Here is a 21,639-nt window from a genome sequence, read left to right as displayed (position 1 = left end):
AAAAGAATTCTCTGGAACGTCAGAATAATGAAAGAGGCAAAAAGAATTTTTTTTCCTGTACTAATCCAGTTAATTGACTAGGAAAATAGAACCATGAAAGGCACTGGCCACATAAACACTGAATGGCATGTCTAGTTATACTGCTGTTCTAAAGGTGGTAGAGAATGGGATGGAATTTAGAGATTCTCCTAAAGGAATCTCTTGCTTGTCAAAATGTGATCATGTTAAAAATTGGTTGTTAATAGCCTGCATGTCATTGACTCTTTTGTACTGAATTCAGCCCAGAAGAATCTCACAAGGTGTGAGGGTGCATGTGCACATGAGTGTTGGATAATGAGACATTTATAACCAAAAAAAAAAAAAGAATTAGGAAATTGAACCTGATCTTTTGCCATCAGAGCCCTGATCTGAAACTGAACTGTGAACATAACGTTTTGCGTTATAGTGGTTGTTACTGTGTATTTATCCTGTTACTATCGTATTCACAATTTTCCCTTCTGTGGTACAGAAGGCACAGTCAATCAGCCAATCTGCCATTTCATGGGGTGAAATTGACTCTTTCCCTATCTGTGCATAACCTGTGCTCCTGCCAAGCACACAGTCCCTCAGGAGCACATGGTCCCAACAGCTAAGTGACAAGGATTGGACAAAGCACATTTCCTTGAAGGCAACAGCAAATTCATCTGGCAGATCACTCATTGTCTCCTGTGCTGGCCTGGGTAGGCTAGGAGAGTTTGCCCTGTGGTCATCTGCAGAGTGTGGCTCCAGAGTCTTCCTCTCCTGTACTGTTTACCACATGCATTAGAGACCTACTTTCCCCAGAAACTGTAAAATGTCCTTGCTGTAGTCAGTTTGGGCTGCTATAACAAAAAGAACATAGACTGAGGGTCTTAAACAACAAACATTTATTTCTCATAGTTATGGAGACTAGAAGTCTAAGATCAGGGTGCCAGCATGGTCGGGTTCTTGTTGAGAGCCCTCTTCCTGGGTATGTCCTCACATGGCCTTCTTTGGTGCAGCCATGCAGAGAGAGAGAGAGAGAGAGAGAGAGAGATCGATCTCGTGTTTCTTCTTCTTTTTGTAAGAGCATTAATCCCATCATGAGGGTCCCACCCTCGTGACCTCATTTAACCCTAATTACCTCCCAAAGGCCCCACCTCCAAACACCATCGCACTGGGGATTAGGATTGAACATACAAATTTGGGGTGACACATACGTTCAGCCCATAGCATTCCTCCAGGCAATTTTGATCCATCTGAGTTTCCCCAGAAGTACACTAAAAATGTAAGACTAATTGGTTGGGAGAATAAAGAATAATGAGCAAAGAATATTGCTTTTGCTTAAATTATCAAGGGTTGATAGTGTCTTCACAAACATTATAGGAAATTAAAGTATACTAACAGTAGAAGCACCATTAGAATTTGGAGTTTATGAACTTTATTTTATTTACAGGGCAGACACTCGCTTATGGTCTCCACAGGTAACTGAAGATGGGAAGGGTCATCCTTTCAAAATCAACTTAGAATCAGAACCACAGGTATGAATTTTAGAGTAAATGATATTCACATTGTATTTCCTTTTAAGTATTTCCTTCCGCCTTCCAAGCGGAAGAAGTGGCAAATCTAAAAAATTGGAATAAGCCACCTGATGAAGCATTTGTCTGTCTTTGCTGTCTGACATTAATTGATATTATCCATGTCTTCTTTCTTACATCAAAAAAAGAGAAGTATGCCTAGGCAAATATCTTGTTAAAAGACAAATATGTTCTCATCAGGAAAAATTTGGCTATATCTACAAGTAATCCACTTATTTTTTCATTTTTTTGTGATGGACTTCTGCCAAATGACCATGAGGTAATCCAAGAAGTTTAAGATGTTAAAGCAAAACAAAAATAGGGTCTCCCATTGGAAACAGGTGTCTCTAATCTAATGGTTACTGTGAACTTCAATTCCTCGAGGTCTTCACCCAGATCTTATTCAATTACATCCTTCTTTAATTCTCAATTCTGGCATTCTGTAATTAAGTTTACTCTACAAAAAGAGTTTTGCATTATGTAATCATGGTGATATTCTGCCCGTGCAGTTGAATTCCAAAAGACAAAGGATTTTCCTTTGAGGGAACTCTATCTCATGACCTAAATTAATCTAATAATCTGATGCTTATCTGACTATGTCTACTTTCAACAGCTCCAACTTTTGAAATTAAACCAACTCTCAGTTGTGCTGTATGGAAAAGTATAATCAAGAAAAGGATTTTACAACCTCTACTTAGAAGCTTCCCAAGTTTAGAGAGACAGAGATATAAATTGAATATCCTGTTTTAAACAAGTATTCCTACTAAACTGATTCGATATTCCCGAAGTGTAGTTTTTATATATATCTAATGAAAAAGAACTGATAACATATTTGTAATTTACGCTTCAGCAGTGGTTCCCTTTTCAGGATCATCAACTGCTGAAGGTGTCCTTCAAGTTTTCCATTTGTCTCCATAAGCCTCCATTTTCTTCTTGATAAAATACATGTAGAGTAACATATGTGCATGTGTCTCATAGGGCTTCTCAAAGATTTAAGTGAAATAATATAAAAAAAGAAGTTGGCACATTAAATTGCTCTTAAAGATACTGAAGTAAGTGGGGGCTCTCATTATTATAGGTATGGTACCCCCACCACCACCAGGCTGTGATCAGAAAGCCTCCTGGCCTTTCTCGTCAGTGAGATAGGAAGCTGCCTATGTGATAGGGCTTCCTAGAGACCAGAAGTACCTTCCTCACTACTATTACAGGGTCATGACAAATTACTTTGGATTGAAACTTGATTTTCAGTTAAAATATAATCCCCCCTGGAGAAGAAACATCCTAAGTAGTTTAACCTTTATGGAACATGAGTTTACTAGGTCCTTGTCCTAGACTTTTGACTGGAGGGAAGGAAGAGCCTGAGCCTCAAAACCACTAAGAGCAAAAGGAGGAGAAAACAGGCCCCCAAAGAGAGTGAGCAGGATATGGAATATTCGTGAAGGCAGGAACCGGTGTGTCGGTTCCCTTTACTCTAAGTCTCCCAGGCATAGCACACAGCAGGCACTCAATAAATAGCTGACAAATGAATGAAAGCAACTGGAGGGCCTAAAGATAAACTGCATTTTCTAACATTGCCCAGGACCAATCCTGGGAACCAATTCTCAGACTGGTGTTCTGCCACCTCCCCCGGCTGTCCCGTGGAAAAGTGATTGTGGAAGTTTAGTGGGATATTTAAGTCAGGTAAGATTTCTGCTCTTCAGGGCAAATGAGTAAAAGATAAAATGGATGAGACGGGGTAATAAATATAGTGAGAAGGGATCTGAATGCTGATGGTGGCTTACCATGGCAGCTGAGGTGGCTTGGTGAATAATAACGCCTCTAATCAACATCTTCTTTGATAGAAGAAAAGATAGGAAGAAGAAAACACAAAGTTCTTGAGGCAGAGCTGTCACCTGTAGATAGCCCTTCAGAGTAATGCTGCAGCCCACCAGCTTCCTCCACCCTCATTGATTCATCACTTAGAGGTAACACATGAGAAAAAGAGATCACGTGGTGCTTTAAAAAAACGAAAATTTAAGGCTCACATACATGCATTTATTGACGATCCAATCTCTGATTATCACCAGGACAAACTGGATAGAATTCTGAATTTCCTTTTTCATATACAGTACACATCCAAAATTGTACTGCCCCCTTTTGCAAATTATTTTTCCATTCAAAATTTCTCCGAATTTTTAAAATCCCATTTCATCAATATGAGATGCTAAGATATGGGGCCAATTAGACAGATTTGAACAAAGGACCAAATGATCCCTGATCATGTTGCAGGGCCCACTGTGGCATGTGGGTGACTCAGCAAGAATTTATTAAGCACAGGGCAAGTTTAGACCAAGATGGGAGCCTGTGTTTTGCTAACGTCTCTCCAGAATTGGAGTTTAAAGGCAATTATCTCAGTTTTAGCTCTAGAAGAGGCCCCTTTTGTAAATCTGTGAGTATTAACTTATGACTATGGTTATTTCAAGACCTGGATTTTAAAAGATAATCCTAATTTGAAATACTGTGGCCTCTTGTCAATCATGTATTAGCCCGTGTGTCCTGAATTTTGGGGTTAGACAATATGGATATTTATACTACAAATGGGGAAAAGATAGAGTATGAGATAAGTTTTTTTAAAAAAGATGAAGATTGGGTTAAGGGCTTCAGAAGCCAGGCAGGTGGAGCCTTAGAACATTCCATTAGTTTGAGTCATGACCAATTCTTACTGGCACCCTCTCCAAGAGGCCAGTGTTTGAAGGGCTCAGAGATAAGAACCATTTCAGTTCTTCTCCTAAAAGACCAGAGGATTGCTATTCCTCATGATACTCAGGCCAGATTTCTGCATGACCAGTTCACATACCTTGGCACTTCAGGACAGATATTCCCTACACAAAATAGCTAAACTTCAGCAGAACCTCTGCTATCGGAAAATCCTACAACATAAACCAGAACAAAGTGCAGTGATAAAAAACAAGCAGTGAATTTAACTTGTAGAATGAGATTAGAGAAAAGCTAAATGGTGGTTATGTTTGTATTCTTCTTGTATTTTTTTTAATTAACACAAGCTATGCAGAGATGTCTTTTTTTTCTCTTTTTTCTTTTTTTTTCTTTCTTTTTTTCTTTTTTTTCAAAATGAGAAGTAAAGCATCCTTCTGGACAACAAAGGTGTGTCAGTCTGAGGAAGAAATGCCATTAATATATCATGCTTTAAGATGCCACTGTAGATGAACAGCAAAATGCCGTGGAGCAGTACAATATCCGAGTTCTTGTTTTTCAATCTGGGTCAAACTTCTGTTGTAATTATGTAACCTTTGCTATTGGAATAAAATACTCTTTTTCACTTTAACAGTAATATATATTAATTGAAAAAAACCCCACTATATCCTACCATCCAAGCCCAGCCACAAATAATAAAATGTTAGTGTATTTATTTCCAGTCTTTTTGCCTATGCATGCATAGGTTTAGATTTGAGGGACTTTTTCTTACACAGTTATAGGAATCATTGATACAAAATTTTAGTATGTAGCTTTTTTATTTCATCTTTCCATGCTATTATTAAATAGTTAAATTTTGTTTTTATGAATTTAGACTCGAATCTTAGGCTTAAAAGAAACCTTAGAATTTGTTTAGATCAACCCCCAGGCATTGAATAAACTTCTTCCACACAGTCTTGAACATGGCCTATGAGCAGATCCGTGCATTTTTCTGTACAAAGCACTACTCTAGACTAAAGGTATGTTGGTAGAGTTCTTTGTCTCTCTTCAAAGCTTACATTCTCAAATGAAACATTACCCTCATCTTTGTTCAATGTTAGTTAACAACTCAAAATTACAATGTAGCTATCAAAATACAGGAAAGATGCTTTTCAGAAACAAAAATGGTTCTTTTCTAAATGAGAAGATAGCCGTTTCCATTTCCATATAAAGGATTGCGTCCTTGCCACAGAAGATTTGATAATAGAGATGAACTACATGCACAGACAAGTGAGGTATGAGTTGAAGTTGTTTATATTTTCATAATATAATTTTATTCTACAATGTTTTCATAACTGGAAGGTGCCCTACACAAAACAAGCTCTTAATCCCCATTTGCCCAAACTCTTCCCCAATGAGATATGGGAAACACTTGAAACAGATCACTAAAGAAAAAATAATTATAAGGGTAACTATTTTTCATTCGGGAGTTGAGCTTGGAGGGGGATGATTGTTCATAAATTCCAAACATGATAAAATATAATCATTTACTCAGTGTGGCTTGATCAAATATATGATCACTTGAGATAGTTTATTTCCCTTATTTTCTCACCATTTTTTCTTAGAAATAAATAAATATATATGTATATTATCAAACATGTGGTTTCTGTTGGAGCTGGTAATTGCCTTATTTCTTGGACTGAATCTTTATCTGTGGACAACTTCTCCAAGTAAGAAATTGAAAGGTGAACTGTCTTTAAATGCTGTCATGGCTGAGGTCATTCCAAGGACTTGGGCCATTGTTGTCAAGAGCTACATTCTCCCTATGTTGGTGGATCTCTGTCAAGTTTCTTAGCTTTTACTCTGGCAGCTCTAGCATTTCATTAATTCAAAATATTATTCCTTAATATAAGCTCCTAACATTTAAAAATAATATTTAAAAATGTAAGCAATTGCGTTTAGACATTTAATTAATTGCAATGATTATTTATTGAATTCCTAAGAGATAAGAATCATTTGGATGCTTTTGTCTGGGTAGAATAAACACAAGAGCTGGACTGTATTAACTACTATATAAATTTTTGCTGGTATTTTCCATTACTAATGATTTTCCAGGAAAAATAAAAAGGAATAAAAGTGGAATAGCAAACTGCTAATTGGTTTTGTCTTTTGATTCTGTTTGACCATCAACAATGATGTAAGACTTGGATAGAATATTGCCTCTGCAAGCCATACTTAAATTTTTTGTTTACCTTTGGTGTATACATTTCATTGTGCTTTTTGGAATGACCCTAGCAGCCCACAACTAATGCTTTGCAAAGCCTAAATACAAATGTTTGAAGCCTGTGTTAGAAACACTTCCTTTTATGATCTGAGTAGAAAATAGAGGGTTTTATTTTTTTCTTTTAACAAATTACACATTTGTGGTCTTTGCAATATATAACCAAAACTGCAAATGGCAAAGAAAAAGCTTGAAGCTGATTAACTTATATGCTGCTATTTGGAAGGACTACTAGAGATTATAGTGCACAAATATTTTCAAAGAAGTTGCCTCATTAACAGGACAAGCACCGTCTATGTATATTTATCATTTTAAGACAAAGAAGAAATAAGGGCAGAGATTTTTTTCCCATAAAGCCATCATATTATATTAACTAATTTTTGTAAATTCTATTCTATTTACCAAGATCTTTAAGGTACATCATACTTTGTGTGCTTTTTTTTTTAAAAAAAAGCTAAGTTGCACAAAGCTTGAGTCCTTCAGTCCTGCCTGATTCACTCTTTTAATTAGCCTGAGAGATTTATAATCCACAAAAAACTAAATTAGGCAATTAGCTTTCTGTCTTCTTTCATATCAAAAAGGGCAACAAAGGCTTGAATCATGGCCATTGTCATTACTTAAAATTCTTTCCAGCTCACTTTTTTCGGGCCATAATAATGGCTAATCATAAGAGTCAATCATAAAATACAGCCAGCCCGAATTCATTATCAGATCAACCACAACAATCAGATTGTACCACTGCATAAATGTTTGACTACACACATTTTCATATGTTCTGGGATTCAGCATTTTTCTAAAGCCACCTTTGGTTGTTTCAGTCATGCTGCTATCTAATATCAGCAACTATATTGTCACCAACCAGCTGCTCGGCAGTGAGCCATTATTCTGGAAGACAATAAATGAATCAGTAAGATATCAGTCAATTGAGTCACACTATAGAATCATAAGCTGTTGTATTCAACTCAGATCTCCTTTTTAAGTTCAGGAGGCTGTTACAATATGCTGGCAAAGGTGCTGAGAGAAAAGCTGCTTTTCGCCGCATCACAGAAGTTCAAGTAGCATGAGATTTGAGGCAGCTGGAGTGAAAGCCTCGGTAGGCTAGTATGTGAAGCTACACCCCATTTGCCTTGTCATAACTATTAGGAAAAGAGGGCTTCGCCAATAGGCCTAGACGGGAGAATAGGGAGTATGTGGGAGGACCGCCTGCTCTAGAGAGCCAAAAGAAAGCATTTTGCTGCTCGGGCGCCAGGAAGTTGTTGGTCTTCTCTGGCACAAGAATCTCTATGCAAAACTCTGGTTCCACCCCTGGGAAAGGGAGACAGTCTCTTTTCTAACAAAAAGCACCGTCCTACAACTTACTCACCTATAATGACAAAAATGTAAAAATGACATGAGCAAGAATATTACAAGATCTTTTTATTTTTTAAATAAAAACAGTCTCTTTCCAATACCCTTTTAAATGATCATAAATGTTGTATTTGAAATGTGTGAAACACTGGCGGCACGTTCACAAAAGTAAATGAGGTTGATGTGAATTTGTGACTGAAAATATCGTTGTGAAGATTTATCTTACTAATTCTGCCAAATGAAAAGATTTGGAAAGAGAATCAGCTTGCGTGTATTTTAGCATTTCCTTTTGCTTTTGTTCTATCGCTTAGAAGAAAAAAAAAAAATTAATGACTTTAAAAAATTATAAATGTATATAAAAATTGGAAAACATCTGATTCCTACATTAAAAAATAACATAGAGTTTCACATCATTCAGGCATATTTCAAACTCAGAGTTTAGGATTCTGATGTTTGGTCCTTTTCCCAAAGCAACAAAGTGAAAATCTTTTTGTGAATCATATACATTAGCTGTCTCTGAATTATAGGGACTTTAGTCTTTCTGGGACTAGAGTAAACATAAACAGTTCTTTAAACACAAACATAAAGTCATCACAAAAAAACGGTGGGGTTTCTATAAATGTTATTCCTGCTTTCATAAGAAATGAGAGTCTTTTAATTCTTATTATTTTTTCTAAATTTAAGGTTATAACTTAATCCAAATTAAGAATTTGTTTTTTTGTTGTAAGTGTTAAGAAAAAACAGAACTTTTACTTGGATTAGTTAAAATGATTCAGTATAGTTATTCATAAATGCTCACTCCCTTTCTGACTCTTTTATTCCTCCATTTCCTAAAATGGAGGAAATTTTATTAAGATACTAATAGAAGATAAAGCCTATATAAGTTCTACTTGAGAAAATGTTAAGTAGAATCATTTTTCTATGCCAAAAATCTCCTTTCTGACACAACATTTCTGTATTCAAATAAGTCGTATGAGAATTTCTTAAAGCTATAGATGTAGAATTCAGTAGGGGGCAGACAAAAGATACAATGTTCAAATTATTTTATAATATTTTAAATACAATCACTTCCTTTGCACCTTAACATTTGGTGGATGAATATAACACATGTAAATTTCACAGACGAAGTAGAAATGTTTACACCTAACTCCCCCTTTAACCTTGCCATTAATCTCATAGTGGGTAAAGAAGCCTTGATTAACAGTAGCGATGCTGTTGGTTTGCTCATTAACGGCTTTGTTGTGCATTCTGTGGCTCTGTGTATTTTGTCTGCCATTGTACAGGAGTTCAAACCCATTGGTACCGCGCACAACAGAAGGGCCCAGCCTTTTGTTGCAGCAGCAAACATTGATGACAAAAGACAGGTAGTGAGCGCCTCCTATAACTCACCAATTGGGCTCTATTCAACTAGCAATATACAAGATGCGCTTCACGGACAGCTGCGGGGTCTCATTCCTAGTTCACCTCAAAAGTAAGTATCCAACTCGGTTTCTGGACACCACCTTCTTAACAGTGATATTACGATTTCTTTTCCTTTCACAAGTCCAGCTCTTGCTGTTTTATTTTTACTTTCCTGAAGTCACGATCAGATTTTTATTTTGAATACCAGCATCTAGAACATGGTTCTCATGTTCTGGAGTCCAATCCGCCAGTTTCGGAACATTTAGTGAACAGATGGTTAAAACGAAGAAATGGCTCTGGGTCCATCGTCACCCTTGTTAGTCATGCCAATATTTGATGGTAAATAATCCGGTCTGTATAATTATCGTTCATTTAATTTTATCTAAAAGAATATATTAATCTTCCACTGAGGGACTTTTTAACCCTTTGTTTTTACAGGAGGTGAACTACTTTGAACACAAGCACAATATTCGGCCCAAACCTTTCATAATCCCAGGCCGAACCAGGTCATAAACTTTGAGATTGCGAAATTTGGAGTGCATGCTTCTTTAACGAATCCATACTAATCTCCAAGAAAAGTAACTTTTAGGTGTTTGGAGTGACTTTTCTCATTTTGAAGCTTATTTCAAAAGCAAAATAAACAAACTCACTTCGCAGAGAATAGTATCGAACTAACCTCCATTTCGGAGAGCAAATATTGACAAGATTATGGAGGCGTGAAATGTTATGCAATCACAACATATATTTATAACTAATACCCCTGCTGTTCTGAGGATCCCATCCAGAACACAGTGACCTTTGAGGCAGGCAGACAAACCCCATCCTGGGTCAGAAAGGCCCAGCCAGCAGGAACAGAAATGGAACCAGCCTTGGGTCAGGAGTAAGGAAGGGGGCGGGGCAAATGTGGGAACCTGGTGTAGCTTTATGTGTTTAGCAGACTCTGATCATTCCACCTCAGCACCCGCTTCTCACTGCACCATCGAGCCCACGGGGTAACCCCACTCATTCAAGCTCTGACGTAAAAATAAATTTGCATTCTTACAGATACTTGCAAAGGAAGAGAGGCCACTTGAAAACTTGAAACTTGGGGGAAAATAGTATAAAGAAAGAGTTGGGAGGGAGGGAGCTATGTTGGCTACCCTCATGGATAACTGCGTACACGTTGGAATAATAACGAGCACGCTCTTCATTGTTGTCTGTCAATCAGAGAAACAGATTATCTTCAAATGATCTTTTCAAATATCTGCTCTAGAAATTGAATTCCAACCTAAGGGGGCAGAAATTACTGTCCTGTATTGCTGCATCAGGAAATAGTGACTTGAGCAAACCTCAAACCCATTCCTCTGACCTCAGCTACATCAGTCAGCCCAGAGGAAGGAAGTTGGTGGTTAGGCTGGATTGATCCTAACAGGTTAAGATCACTGAGTAATGATCTACATCAGGCGTCCCAAACTGGTGGCCCATAGGTGGATTCAATTCACAGCCAATGTTTTATTTAACCCTCTTGTTGTTTTAAAAAATTGAACTGACGTATGTGCCTTAAGATGGAACATCTAACTCTCCATCTTGTCGAGACGCCCATCACTCCTAAGCGTAGGAGACCTGGCCCATTTTCACATATGTGTGACCCTCCTAGCCCCTGGAGACGTCTGAGTTTATGATGCCTGCTGTGGATGGTCAGTCAGCACTTGATATATGATTTCCATGTGCAGACCTTTCCGTGAGCTGGAGTCAGGGCCACAGGATTACCTCAAAATCAGCCGGACGGTTTTGTGGTTGGCTCAGAAAGAAGCAATGCAGTGGAGGGGCAGGAGAGAGGTGCTGGAAAGGCAACGACTACCAAATACATCTTCCCTCACTTGCATGTGAGCCCCTCACACCCCCAGCACCTAGAAATGAGACTGAGACAGAGTAAATGCTCAATAAATGTTCATTAGCTAAAGGAACAAAATCCTGAGGGTACCTGATCATATTTCCTGAGTGCAAGATGAACCAGGAGCTATTATCCCTCCCTTGTACTTGCAACTCTGCCCCATTCTTTTTTACTTCTGGTTTTTCCCTTATTCCCATTGCATCCTCCTCTGCGTCTTTTCCTTATTTCCCCACATTCAACAGCTTCCCAGCCCCACTCCCAATAACATAACAACACTAGACTAAAAGTTAAAATGCTACTTTGCTATTGAATAAATATATATACAACTTCCTAACGAAGCAGAGTATAATTAATATACTTGTGTTCTTTTGAGGTTAGCATAACTGTGAGTCACTAACTTGAGCTATCAGATTTCAGGAGGCTTGAAGAAGTGATACATTAGAGGAACACATATCTTGCCTTTACTAAAGACCAAGAACACATTTAATCATATAAAAATTCAGGGAAAGTCAGAGCGATTCAGGTATATAATGCCCTTCTTTTATATTTTCATTTTAATTCAAACATGGTGATATGACAAGCCACTCATAATTTTGTCATTGTAAGGTGCCTCTCAGTATAGCTGAATGTGGAAGAGGGGAGAAGAGAAACAGGGATGAGAGAATTTGCTTAAAAAAGAGGTGCCAGTACACAAATCTTAAAGAATTGTAAAAACGCCTCTACTATCCTTCCTTTCTTCCTGTGCCCCCTCACTATTTGCTCTAGCTTCTGAATTTCTTGTTCTTACCAAATGATTCTTCATCAAGGTGGAATTTTGAGTGGCTACATACCAAGTTATAGCTACACCATTCATGAACAACTTTTTAATCGGAAGTAAGTTGGAGATGCTAAGTTGTTAATATGTTAATCTTCTTGGGTCTTACTACTAGTTACAGTTCTTTTAATTATCTCATTATAACTGAAGCATATTAAAAGACCAGTATTTTCATATGCAAATATGTAAAATTTTAAAGCCAAAGCTATAATAAAAATATATACAAGGTATTTTATAGATCCAAATGATAAAATACAATCTTGTGAGCAGCTTTTGGAAAGTCACTTCCAGAAGCACGTCTCCAAAAGTCGATACGCACACCAGGGGAATTAGTTCTCTGTCTAATGGTCTATCCAGGAGTGAAGTAATTGAGTGTATCAGCAACCGAACAAGTGGTCTTGCCAAGTCACTAAGTCAACCTCAAGAAATCTTGTTAGTACCTATCTTTCCAAGTCACAGGAGTAAGTCACGGTAACTCACGATGCTATCCACAGTGACAAGTCCATGAAAACTATTTCATTTAAAGCATCAGTTCAAGAGATCTTTTAAAATTGTCCCAGAAATTTATAAAAAGGTAATTCTTGTTTGTTTAGGGTTTGTGTCCTATCTATTCAATAGACATGGACCCCTAAATAGAATGATAAGAAAGGAGGGGATAGAAGACACAATCTTTTTTTTTTTTTTTAATAATTTGATTTATTTAGTTTTTTTCCCCCAAAGCCCCAGTAGATAGCTGTATGCCATAGTTGCACATCCTTCTAGTTGCTGTATGTGGGACGCAGCCTCAGCATGGCCAGAGAAGCAGTGCGTCGGTGCGCCCCCAGGATCGGAACCCGGGCCGCCAGCAGCGGAGTGCGCGCACTTAACCGCTAAGCCACGGGGCCGGCCCACACAATCTTTGCTTAAGTCAAGTTATATACAAGAACACTAATAACAGAAAAAGATTACTAATTATGACTATAAAATAAGGTATACCTGTACGTTCTGAATTGATCATGGTTTATCTGTCCCCCATCTAGCACTGTGCCTGGCACACAGTAAGATCAGAGTTGTTATAAATGCTTGTTGAAAAGGTTCACTATTTTGAGCCCAAGTCTCTCAAGATTTAACTCAGTGTTTCAAATCCCTAAATTACAGTTTCATAAGCTTCATTATACTGAGGTCAAATCAATATGATCCTGACTAAGCTGCACCATAACTGAAATTTTACTTCTATTTTTTTACCAACTTAAGTCAATTTCCGGAGCCAGTGTAGTGTTGAACCTATGAAAATGGTGAATAAGCCCCTTGATACTTTGGGATCAACCAATGTGCAGATTGAGTTTTAAACAGGTTCTCAACAACCAGGAAGTGAAGGAGCAAGTCCATACGTACCTGCTTCATTTAGGCTGTGCAGGTGGTTGAATTAGGTCACATAAGACAAAAAATTTTTTAAATCCATTTAGTGGCGTGAGTTGTCCAGACTCATCAGGCTGCAACATTGATGAAACCAACAAAGTCAATGTCCAATCTCCTTTGGGTTTTGCTCTCTATGGGGCTGAGGTTAGCAATGCCCTGGAGAGTAAACGCAGATATGGGGCCATACTTGAGCCCTACGAGAATACTGACTTTGAGATAAATACACCGTATAAATTATTCTCTGTCTTGAGTTTACAGCAGCACTAACTGGCAGGCATGATAGATGTTTACATTAATACTAATATTTATTTTGGCTTTGTCTTAAATGACTGCTTTTTAAAAAATCTCAGTATATTCCATTTTCTCATAAAATGCATTTCTCATGCTGCACTTTAAATGCACAGAGGAAAATGACCTTTTAGTCATCAGCATATCAGTTGTGACTAGCCTCCTATCCAGCTTTGTAGAGAATATGAAATCTCTCTAGTTGTCCTTAAAATTGTATGGCTGGACTTTCTGACGTTTTAATAAGTCCCTTCAACTTGTCTTTAAAAGGAAATGAGAAATATGCATGGAAATATATGTGTGCTTGCAAAATTTTACTTGAAATAGCTATGTATTAAAGAAATATATTCTAGCCCTAGGTAGCATCCAAGAGTCCAAAAAATAACCTTATTTGCCCTCTAATCATTAATTTCAAGGTGACAAGCATTTATTGGCTGTTTCTAGAGCCTGTATTAAATCACTGAACAATTTCTTCAAGTGTATTCTTCACAAAATTAAAGAATGAAAATGGAAAAAGCTAAAATAGTAACAATAAAACATTGACAAAATAGCCTTAAAACATAATCATCACCTAACCTACAAGTTGCCAATTAGTATTCAATTAAAACTCAACTGCATTTCTGAAACATACTTCTTATTTTGAAATGTTTCACCTAAATATTTGGATCTTCATGCTGCGTATTCAGTTACTATTGGTGAAGGACCATTCACTAATGTTTTAATTTTAAATATTGAATCTCAGAAATGTAAAAGGATGTCCAGCCGATGTAATTTCCTTGCATCATTTGTCTGTGATATTGTCAAGTTTAACATTATTTGGCCTATTTTTAAAAAGTGAGGATCTTCACATCTTCTCTACTTATTTATATACAACTCTTTCTATGTGCAACCCTCAACTTACATATCTCCCGGGAGAAGAGAGCCAAAAAATGCAATATCACCTGTCCCTTTGAATTTTGTTAAACTTTTTTCAATCATGAATTTTCAAATGACTTCCCTCTTTAAAATAAACATTTTGTTTTAATTTGATTGAATTCACCTCTCCTTTTTGTCTTCAATTCCTTTTAACCTCTCTGCACTTGTTCTCTGTGTTCTGTCTGGATTTTGTGGTTCCTGTGTCACCTCTGTGTAACGTGGTCATTAACACAGTGGATGCAGTACTCCGTCCGGTATTGACGGTGGCAGTGGACGTAGCACCCCTTCTTCTGTCAGTACTCTTAGTACTATTTGCCCAGGTGACTTGAAAGTTGCTGCTAAGATGGCCCCTAACATTCCTTTGGAAATGGAACTTCCTGGTGTGAAGATTGTACATGCCCAGTTTAATACACCTATGCAGTTGTACTCAGATGACAATATTATGGAAACACTTCAGGGTCAGGTTTCAACAGCGCTAGGGGAAGCACCCTCAATGAGGTAATATGAGTCTTTTTGAACCATGGGCATATTAACTAAACACGTGGGCAATGTCAACTTTACTGGTGTCTTTTAACATTGTCTTAATTGAAAGAAAGCTATGTAAAAAGGTTTAAAGAAAAAAATACTAAGGATTTATTGCAAATATGTAGGCCTAATGATAAAAGTGATTTGAAAAATTGACTAAGTAGAGCTTTATGTGACAGATCGCAATAGAATAAAATCATGGAAGGACCAAATGTATATGTCTTTTGAAAAGCTATAATGGACTTTACAAATATTTGGTATAATAATTCTCAAAAGTGATTTATAATCTAGCATACTGTCTCTCTTTTTGGGGGTCAAAAATTGGGAAAGGGATGAGAGGTTCAGAGAAGTTTTAAGAGAGATGAAACCTTGTCTCTCTCCTAATGGCACCTTGTGGAGAGGTAATTATGTTTCCATTTAAACTTTTTGCCATGAATAAGAGTTTATAAGTGAATACCTCAAGCTATTAACGTAGATACGTAATTTCCATTGGTCTCTATTTTGACAGATTTCTTCTTTAGTATGAATATTTGTTCAAAGTACTTTTGCCATCAAGCATTTTCAATTAGAAAGATTTATTATAAGATAAAATCTTATTACTTCTTTCAATATTACAGAACCACTTTTTATAAATTAAAGTATTACAATGCTAATGGTGCTATGTAACAATTTCTCAAAGATATGTCTTGGGATGAATACAATGAGATAAAAATAGCATAATGTATTTCAAAGCCATTTTGCAAGGAATTTCAGGTATATAAGATAATTATTTCCAAATATGATATAGGTAATAAAAATATGTGCAAATAGCAATTACCTTTTATAGATAATGTAATTAAATGACATAAAATAATAAAGCTTTTAGTGCCTGACATGTAGCCTTATTATGGCATTTTTAATAGCCCATCATGAATATCTTTGTAGAAATTTATTAAAATAAAGCTGCTATCATTGTTGAAAATGAATAATAATGTGGCTACTTATAGAAAATATAGTGTAGTCAATATAACTGAGGTATATGTGAAAGTTTCTACATTATGTGCTTTCAAACACTAAGTTGAATTTCTTCAATTTACAAGCAAAATATCTTTGTTGTTTCCAGGAGTTAAGAAGCAAATTAACCTTAAAAACAAAATTAAACCATACACATTTAGTTTAATATCAGAAATGAATCTGAATTTCATTGACAACTTCGTGACTGAGAATAATCAAACTGGGCTCACTCCTGCACTTTCTATCATGTGTATGTTGCCTTTTTTTCTGAGAAAAGTTAATTTTGTTCACATTATAATTATATATCCATTAGACACAAGTGTTATTTTTTAAAGTTACTATTTCCCAGCAATCACGTTTTAGTTGCCCTCCAAAGTATTTTGCCAAATGGAGAAGTGCGGATGTGATCCCCGGGTGAATTCATGATATTTTTAAGGCAACCCATGTGAATTCACATTGTATTTTTAACTATAATAGAGGAAACTTGAAAGTACAGAAGAGTTGCTGTAAATATAGTGATTACTGCTTATTGATGTCGTGTGGCTTCTTGCACACCTGGTGCCTCACAATGCCCCTGACGCTGCCTCACCCGCCATATTGTTTCAGTGAACCCGTCGCCTCGGTGCCCCCCCAGTCGGACGTGTACCGGATGCTCCACGACAATCGGGATGAACCTACTCAGCCTCGCCAGTCAGGCTCCTTCAGAGTGCTCCAGGAACTAGTTAACGATGGTGAGCAGCCATGAACCTCTGCTGAAACAGCATTGACAGAGGCTGTTGGAAGGGTCAGGGGAGGGGAGGATAGCACACAGACTGAGAATAAAAGTCTAAAAAGTGATTTTAATCAGTAATCAAATGAATCTTTGCTCAGAAGGATTTGGGTGGTACCTGGTTTAGGAAAGGAGCTTCTGGGACACATCCAAGTAGCCACCAACTTGGTGGTAAGAGGGACTCAAGGATAAATTCCATCCACAGTAGTCAAGGGCCAGCTCAGCTTAGAAATTTTGAAGTAGAGTTTTAAATGGATATTGCAAAATTTCTCAGCCTCCCCCACACTCCAGGGTATCGTCATCATCAAAATTTAAAAACAACACTGTAAGGGAGCCTTCCCATGTTCCAAATCCTGTGCTAAGTACTTTGTGTCCATGATCATTTCATCCTCACAATAACTCTGTGAGGTAGGAGCTATTATTTTCCCTATTTAACAAATGAGAAACTAAGGCACAGAGAGGGTGGATTTGTACAAAGTCACACAGCCTGTAAGAAGCAGAGCTGGGTCTCCTCTGTCTTCAGGGCTCATACTTTTACCAGTGTTTTCCACCCCCCTACCCCAAAGATATATATTGTCCTTTAACACTTTCACAGAAATGCAAAATGCCCCATTAGGATGGCTATTATCAAAAAAATTGAAAATAAGTGTTGGTGAGGATGTAGAGAAATGGGAACCTTTGTACATTGCTGATGGGAATGTAAAATGGTGCAGCCACTGTGGAAAACAGTATGGTGGTTCCTGGAAAAGTTAAACATAGAATTACCATGTCATCCAGTAATTCCACTCCTAGGTATATACCTAAAAGAATTGAAAGCAAGGACTCAAACGGATACTTGTACACCAATGTTCATAGCAGCATTATCCACAATAGCCAAAAGGTGGAAACAACCCAAATGTCTATACACAGATGAATGGATAAACAAAATGTGGTATATGCGTGCAATGGAATATTATTCAGCCTTAAAAAGGAAGGAGATTCTGACGCATGCTGCAACATGGATGAACCTTGAAAACATCATGCTAAGTGAAATAAGCCAGACACAAAAAGACAAATATTGCATGATTCCACTTACGTAAGGAATCTAGAATAGGTAAATCATAGAGACAGAAAGGAGAATAGAGGTTAGCAGGGTCTGAGAGGAAAGGGGAATGGGGAGTTACTGTCTGATGGATACGGAGTTTCTGTTTGGGATGATGAAAAAGTCCTGGAAATGGATAGAGGCCATGGTTTCACAACATTGTAACTGTACTTAATGCTACTGAATTGCACAACTAAAAATGGTTAAGATGGTCAATTCTATGTTATGTATATTTTACAACAACAAAAAAAGTGCAAAACGTTCCCTGCTCCTTTGAGCATTTTGTAACAGCCCGCTACAACAACAACAACAACATTTTTTAACTAATTCCGTTTGGCAAGGCTCTGTTTCAGAACATGTAATGCTTGAACTGGTCCTATTCCTTTTAAAATGATAGTACGGGTGCAATTGAAGAATTCCTCAGGTTAAAGTGCACAGCTTAAAATAGAAGCAAAGTACAGACTGTGGCCAGCTGTTCCTTGCCATAAATGGAAACACTTTCTTTTTCAGATGACCGTCCTGCTGGAACTCGGAGTGTGAGGGCTCCAGTTACAAAGGTCCACGGTGGTGCTGGCAGCACACAAAAGATGCCACTCTGTGACAAATGTGGGAGTGGCATTGTGTAAGTTTCATTTTTAACCCAGGAATTCACTATAAATCTTGGTATCGGGTCTCTATTTCTCTTCATTGACTTGAAATACAATGTCCACCACCTTTAGCATATTTTGACCAGAATTCCTTAGATGTTCCCTAAAATTGGCATATAATGTGAGTCAGCAATCTCGACTTATAATTTCACATGTAGTCTGATTTAAAAAAAATTGCCCCAGAAGTATATTAAAAAATAATCAAGAATCATAGCTTCACTTCAAAAAGCTCTCCCTTTGTTAATAGTCTTTGAGTATTTACTTTTCTGTATAAACCCAGGGAAACAAATACGGGGGTCCAGGTTGTTAATTAAAACACATTATCTTTACCTAGTTTCTTAAGTGGCACGAATATTGAAATATAATTTTTTAAAAATACAGCCAGCTTCCATTTCAAGGGCCTTCCTGTTTGAATAGCCGCACTTGCTAGTTCAAATCTTCAGGCGAACCAGATCATTTCAATCTCTCCACTACAAATGCTCCACATAGCCATCCCTTTATTCTCTTCCTCTACCATTAGCTCACACACTGAAGTACCATCTGTCCAGTTATCAGGATACATCCCAAGAGGGCAGTGGGGGATAAGCCTGGTTAGAGCAAAGAGTGGAATGTGGGACCGGGCGCTTGGGAGCAGAGAGGACCTCATAAAATACGATAGTTTGTGATGTTGCCAAAAGCAATTATTGCTCCTAAGGTGGAGTAAACTGTTTTGACAGTAGAGGTGAGTCCACCTACCGGGTGGAAATTCCATCTCTGCTCTTCGATCTGTTTTCTCCATGTTCCATAGAATAGAGGCTGGACCACCAAAATAGAAACCAACCTGAGGGACTTTCAGTCGTGTACACAACTTTGGTCAAAATCCGAATGCTGTGTCTTATCTGTATCTTGTCTCCCTCTTTCAAAGAAACTATGGGGAAAATCACCCCTGATAATTACGTCAATTTCCCAGCTGCGCCCGGTTTACAGCTGGACGCTATTGTTTCCTGAACATGAAACAGATAACACCTGTCTTTTCTGTCGTGTCGTCTCCCTTTGTATCACGTTGCTGACTTTGTGTTTTTGACTGGCTCTCCTTTGTCTCCACAGGGGTGCCGTTGTGAAGGCGCGGGATAAGTACCGGCATCCGGAGTGCTTCGTGTGTGCAGACTGTAACCTCAACCTCAAACAGAAGGGCTACTTCTTCGTGGAGGGGGAGCTGTACTGCGAAACTCACGCCCGAGCCCGCATGAGGCCCCCAGAGGGCTACGACACAGTCACCCTTTATCCCAGGGCTTAAGTCTCACGCAGACGGGAGCACGCATGCGCTCACCCACGCGCCCTTACACGGGGGGACATTAATGGCTTTGAGCACCAGTATAGCAAACTGTTGACACCAACCCTAAAACCAAGGCTTTTAGACGTTTATCTTATTGTGTTCTGAGGAAAAGGAATAGGAGGCAAATGCCTGCTGTCACAGAAACGTACATTCAGCTATGTTTTGCAACTCTTTTTCTCTTTGGGGCTAGCAATAACTTAATGATATTTAAAGCAATAATTTTTTTGTAAGTCATACTCCGCAATTGGCATTTATATTATGACCATCAAACACGTAAACATCAAGATATTTGGGGGAGTCTAGTCGTCTTTCCTTAACAAGCTGATTTTGCAACGGTAGTGAATATCAAATGACAATCTTGTGTCCTAACACAACCTGCAGTTGTCTGTTACCTGTTTTAACTGTTACAGTGCATGGCGGGGAGAAATTCCCTGGATTTCTCTAGTTTCATATTCAAACAATTATACCACTGGATGCAACATACATAATAAATATATAAAACATTTTTAAAATACCTAATGAAGTGGCACTCAATGAATGCAGATAAAATCAACATTCCAACAGAGGCCCCAATCCTATTTTGACACGTATGCTAACAACTCAGGTATTTTGAGAAAAATGTGGCTTCTTTAGTTGTTATAAATTATCTACTCTTCCTTATGAGCCCACAATTTCTGCTGATAAGAGGGGCATTTAAATTGGCTAGTCAAAGGTAATTCAGTCTCTTTCAGATTAAAAGTTTCTTTTGCTTTGAAATAGTCTCTTTCATTTTAAATGTCTCTTTCAGATAAACGTTTAGTTAAATTCCAGGTCCAGACTCCATCAAGGCTGTTTCTTTGTGCTCAAAGATCCACTATGGTCTCCTCCTCCTTCCCAAGATGGCGTCTCCAAGAGAAGACAGGTTACTGGACCTCCTGAGGAAGGGAGGGACTGCTGGTTTCCTGGGGTCCCACTTGTATCCACTGCTGAAATCCATGGTTTCCCTTGTGGTCTGTTTTCTCAACATAGTTGGGACCAGGCAACAACCTACCTCTCCCACCACCTCCAAAGGTCTCAGCTCAGCCTTTCCTGGAGTCATGCATCCTTTGCATCTTAGACATGAACTCCATCTGGCCCCTGGCTCCACTTTGTCCCCTTGCCTCTCACTATGGTGGCCCCCTGGCAATGCCTCTGACTTGCATGTCTTACCTGCTTCCCATGCTCCTCACTGGGGACACATGGGAACATCTGAAACTGTCCCCTCTAAGTACAAACCATGGGGAACCAGCAGGGTGGGGACCTGGGGACTGTTTAGGCCCTCTGTCTCGCCACCTCATCACAAAGTCATCTCTATCCTACTGCTGCTGCTGCCTATGGGCCTGGGGCAAGTATTCTCCTACCGTCCCAAATGGAAAGTAGGGCACAAGTTATAATGCTCTGGGATTCTCCCAGACTTAACTAATTATTTCTGACCCTGACCTGTCTAGAGTTTTGATCCAGTGAGAGGAGCCGGAACACCTGCCTGGCCCCTACAGGCATTTGAGATTACAACTGGAACCTCTGCAGCGAAACATAAATTCATTAACAGAGCTATTCAGATAAAATCAATAAGAAACTTAAAGAACAAAGAATGAATGTATCCAAAATACATTTTTTGTTCAGATGTTATTTTAAAATATTTTGTTCTGGGAAGGATATCAACTTAAAAGTTTGGAAGCTAGAAAGCAAATGAATGGTAACTGACTTAGAAAACCTGAGAAAGTTAAATTCCA

General features: G+C 38.1%; 1 protein-coding gene across 3 annotated transcripts in view; it reads left to right on the top strand.

The window, feature by feature from the left end:
* The window catches only part of PDLIM3 (PDZ and LIM domain 3), a 30,747-nt gene extending 10,134 nt beyond the window's left edge, over positions 1-20,613 (top strand). The window contains exons 3-8 of one of the 3 annotated variants that reach the window (XM_014786260.2): positions 1,454-1,538; positions 9,712-9,779; positions 14,793-15,056; positions 16,683-16,807; positions 18,437-18,548; positions 19,660-20,613. In XM_014786260.2, the coding sequence (XP_014641746.1) occupies positions 1,454-1,538; positions 9,712-9,779; positions 14,793-15,056; positions 16,683-16,807; positions 18,437-18,548; positions 19,660-19,849 (844 nt within the window). In that variant the 3' untranslated portion in view covers positions 19,850-20,613. Of the gene's footprint in view, positions 1-1,453; positions 1,539-9,155; positions 9,344-9,711; positions 9,780-14,792; positions 15,057-16,682; positions 16,811-18,433; positions 18,549-19,659 lie in introns of all 3 variants that reach the window. The other 2 variants (XM_087418375.1, XM_014786261.2) reach the window with 2 other exon arrangements.
* The last annotated feature ends 1,026 nt before the right edge of the window (positions 20,614-21,639 follow it).

Source organism: Ceratotherium simum, chromosome 28 (genome assembly GCF_057802395.1).
Source record: "Ceratotherium simum simum isolate JZ-2026a chromosome 28, ASM5780239v1, whole genome shotgun sequence".
In the NCBI taxonomy this organism is placed as follows: domain Eukaryota; kingdom Metazoa; phylum Chordata; class Mammalia; order Perissodactyla; family Rhinocerotidae; genus Ceratotherium; species Ceratotherium simum.
The sequence above is the reverse complement of the archived record's forward strand: the minus strand, read 5'-3'. Positions and strand labels throughout refer to the sequence as shown.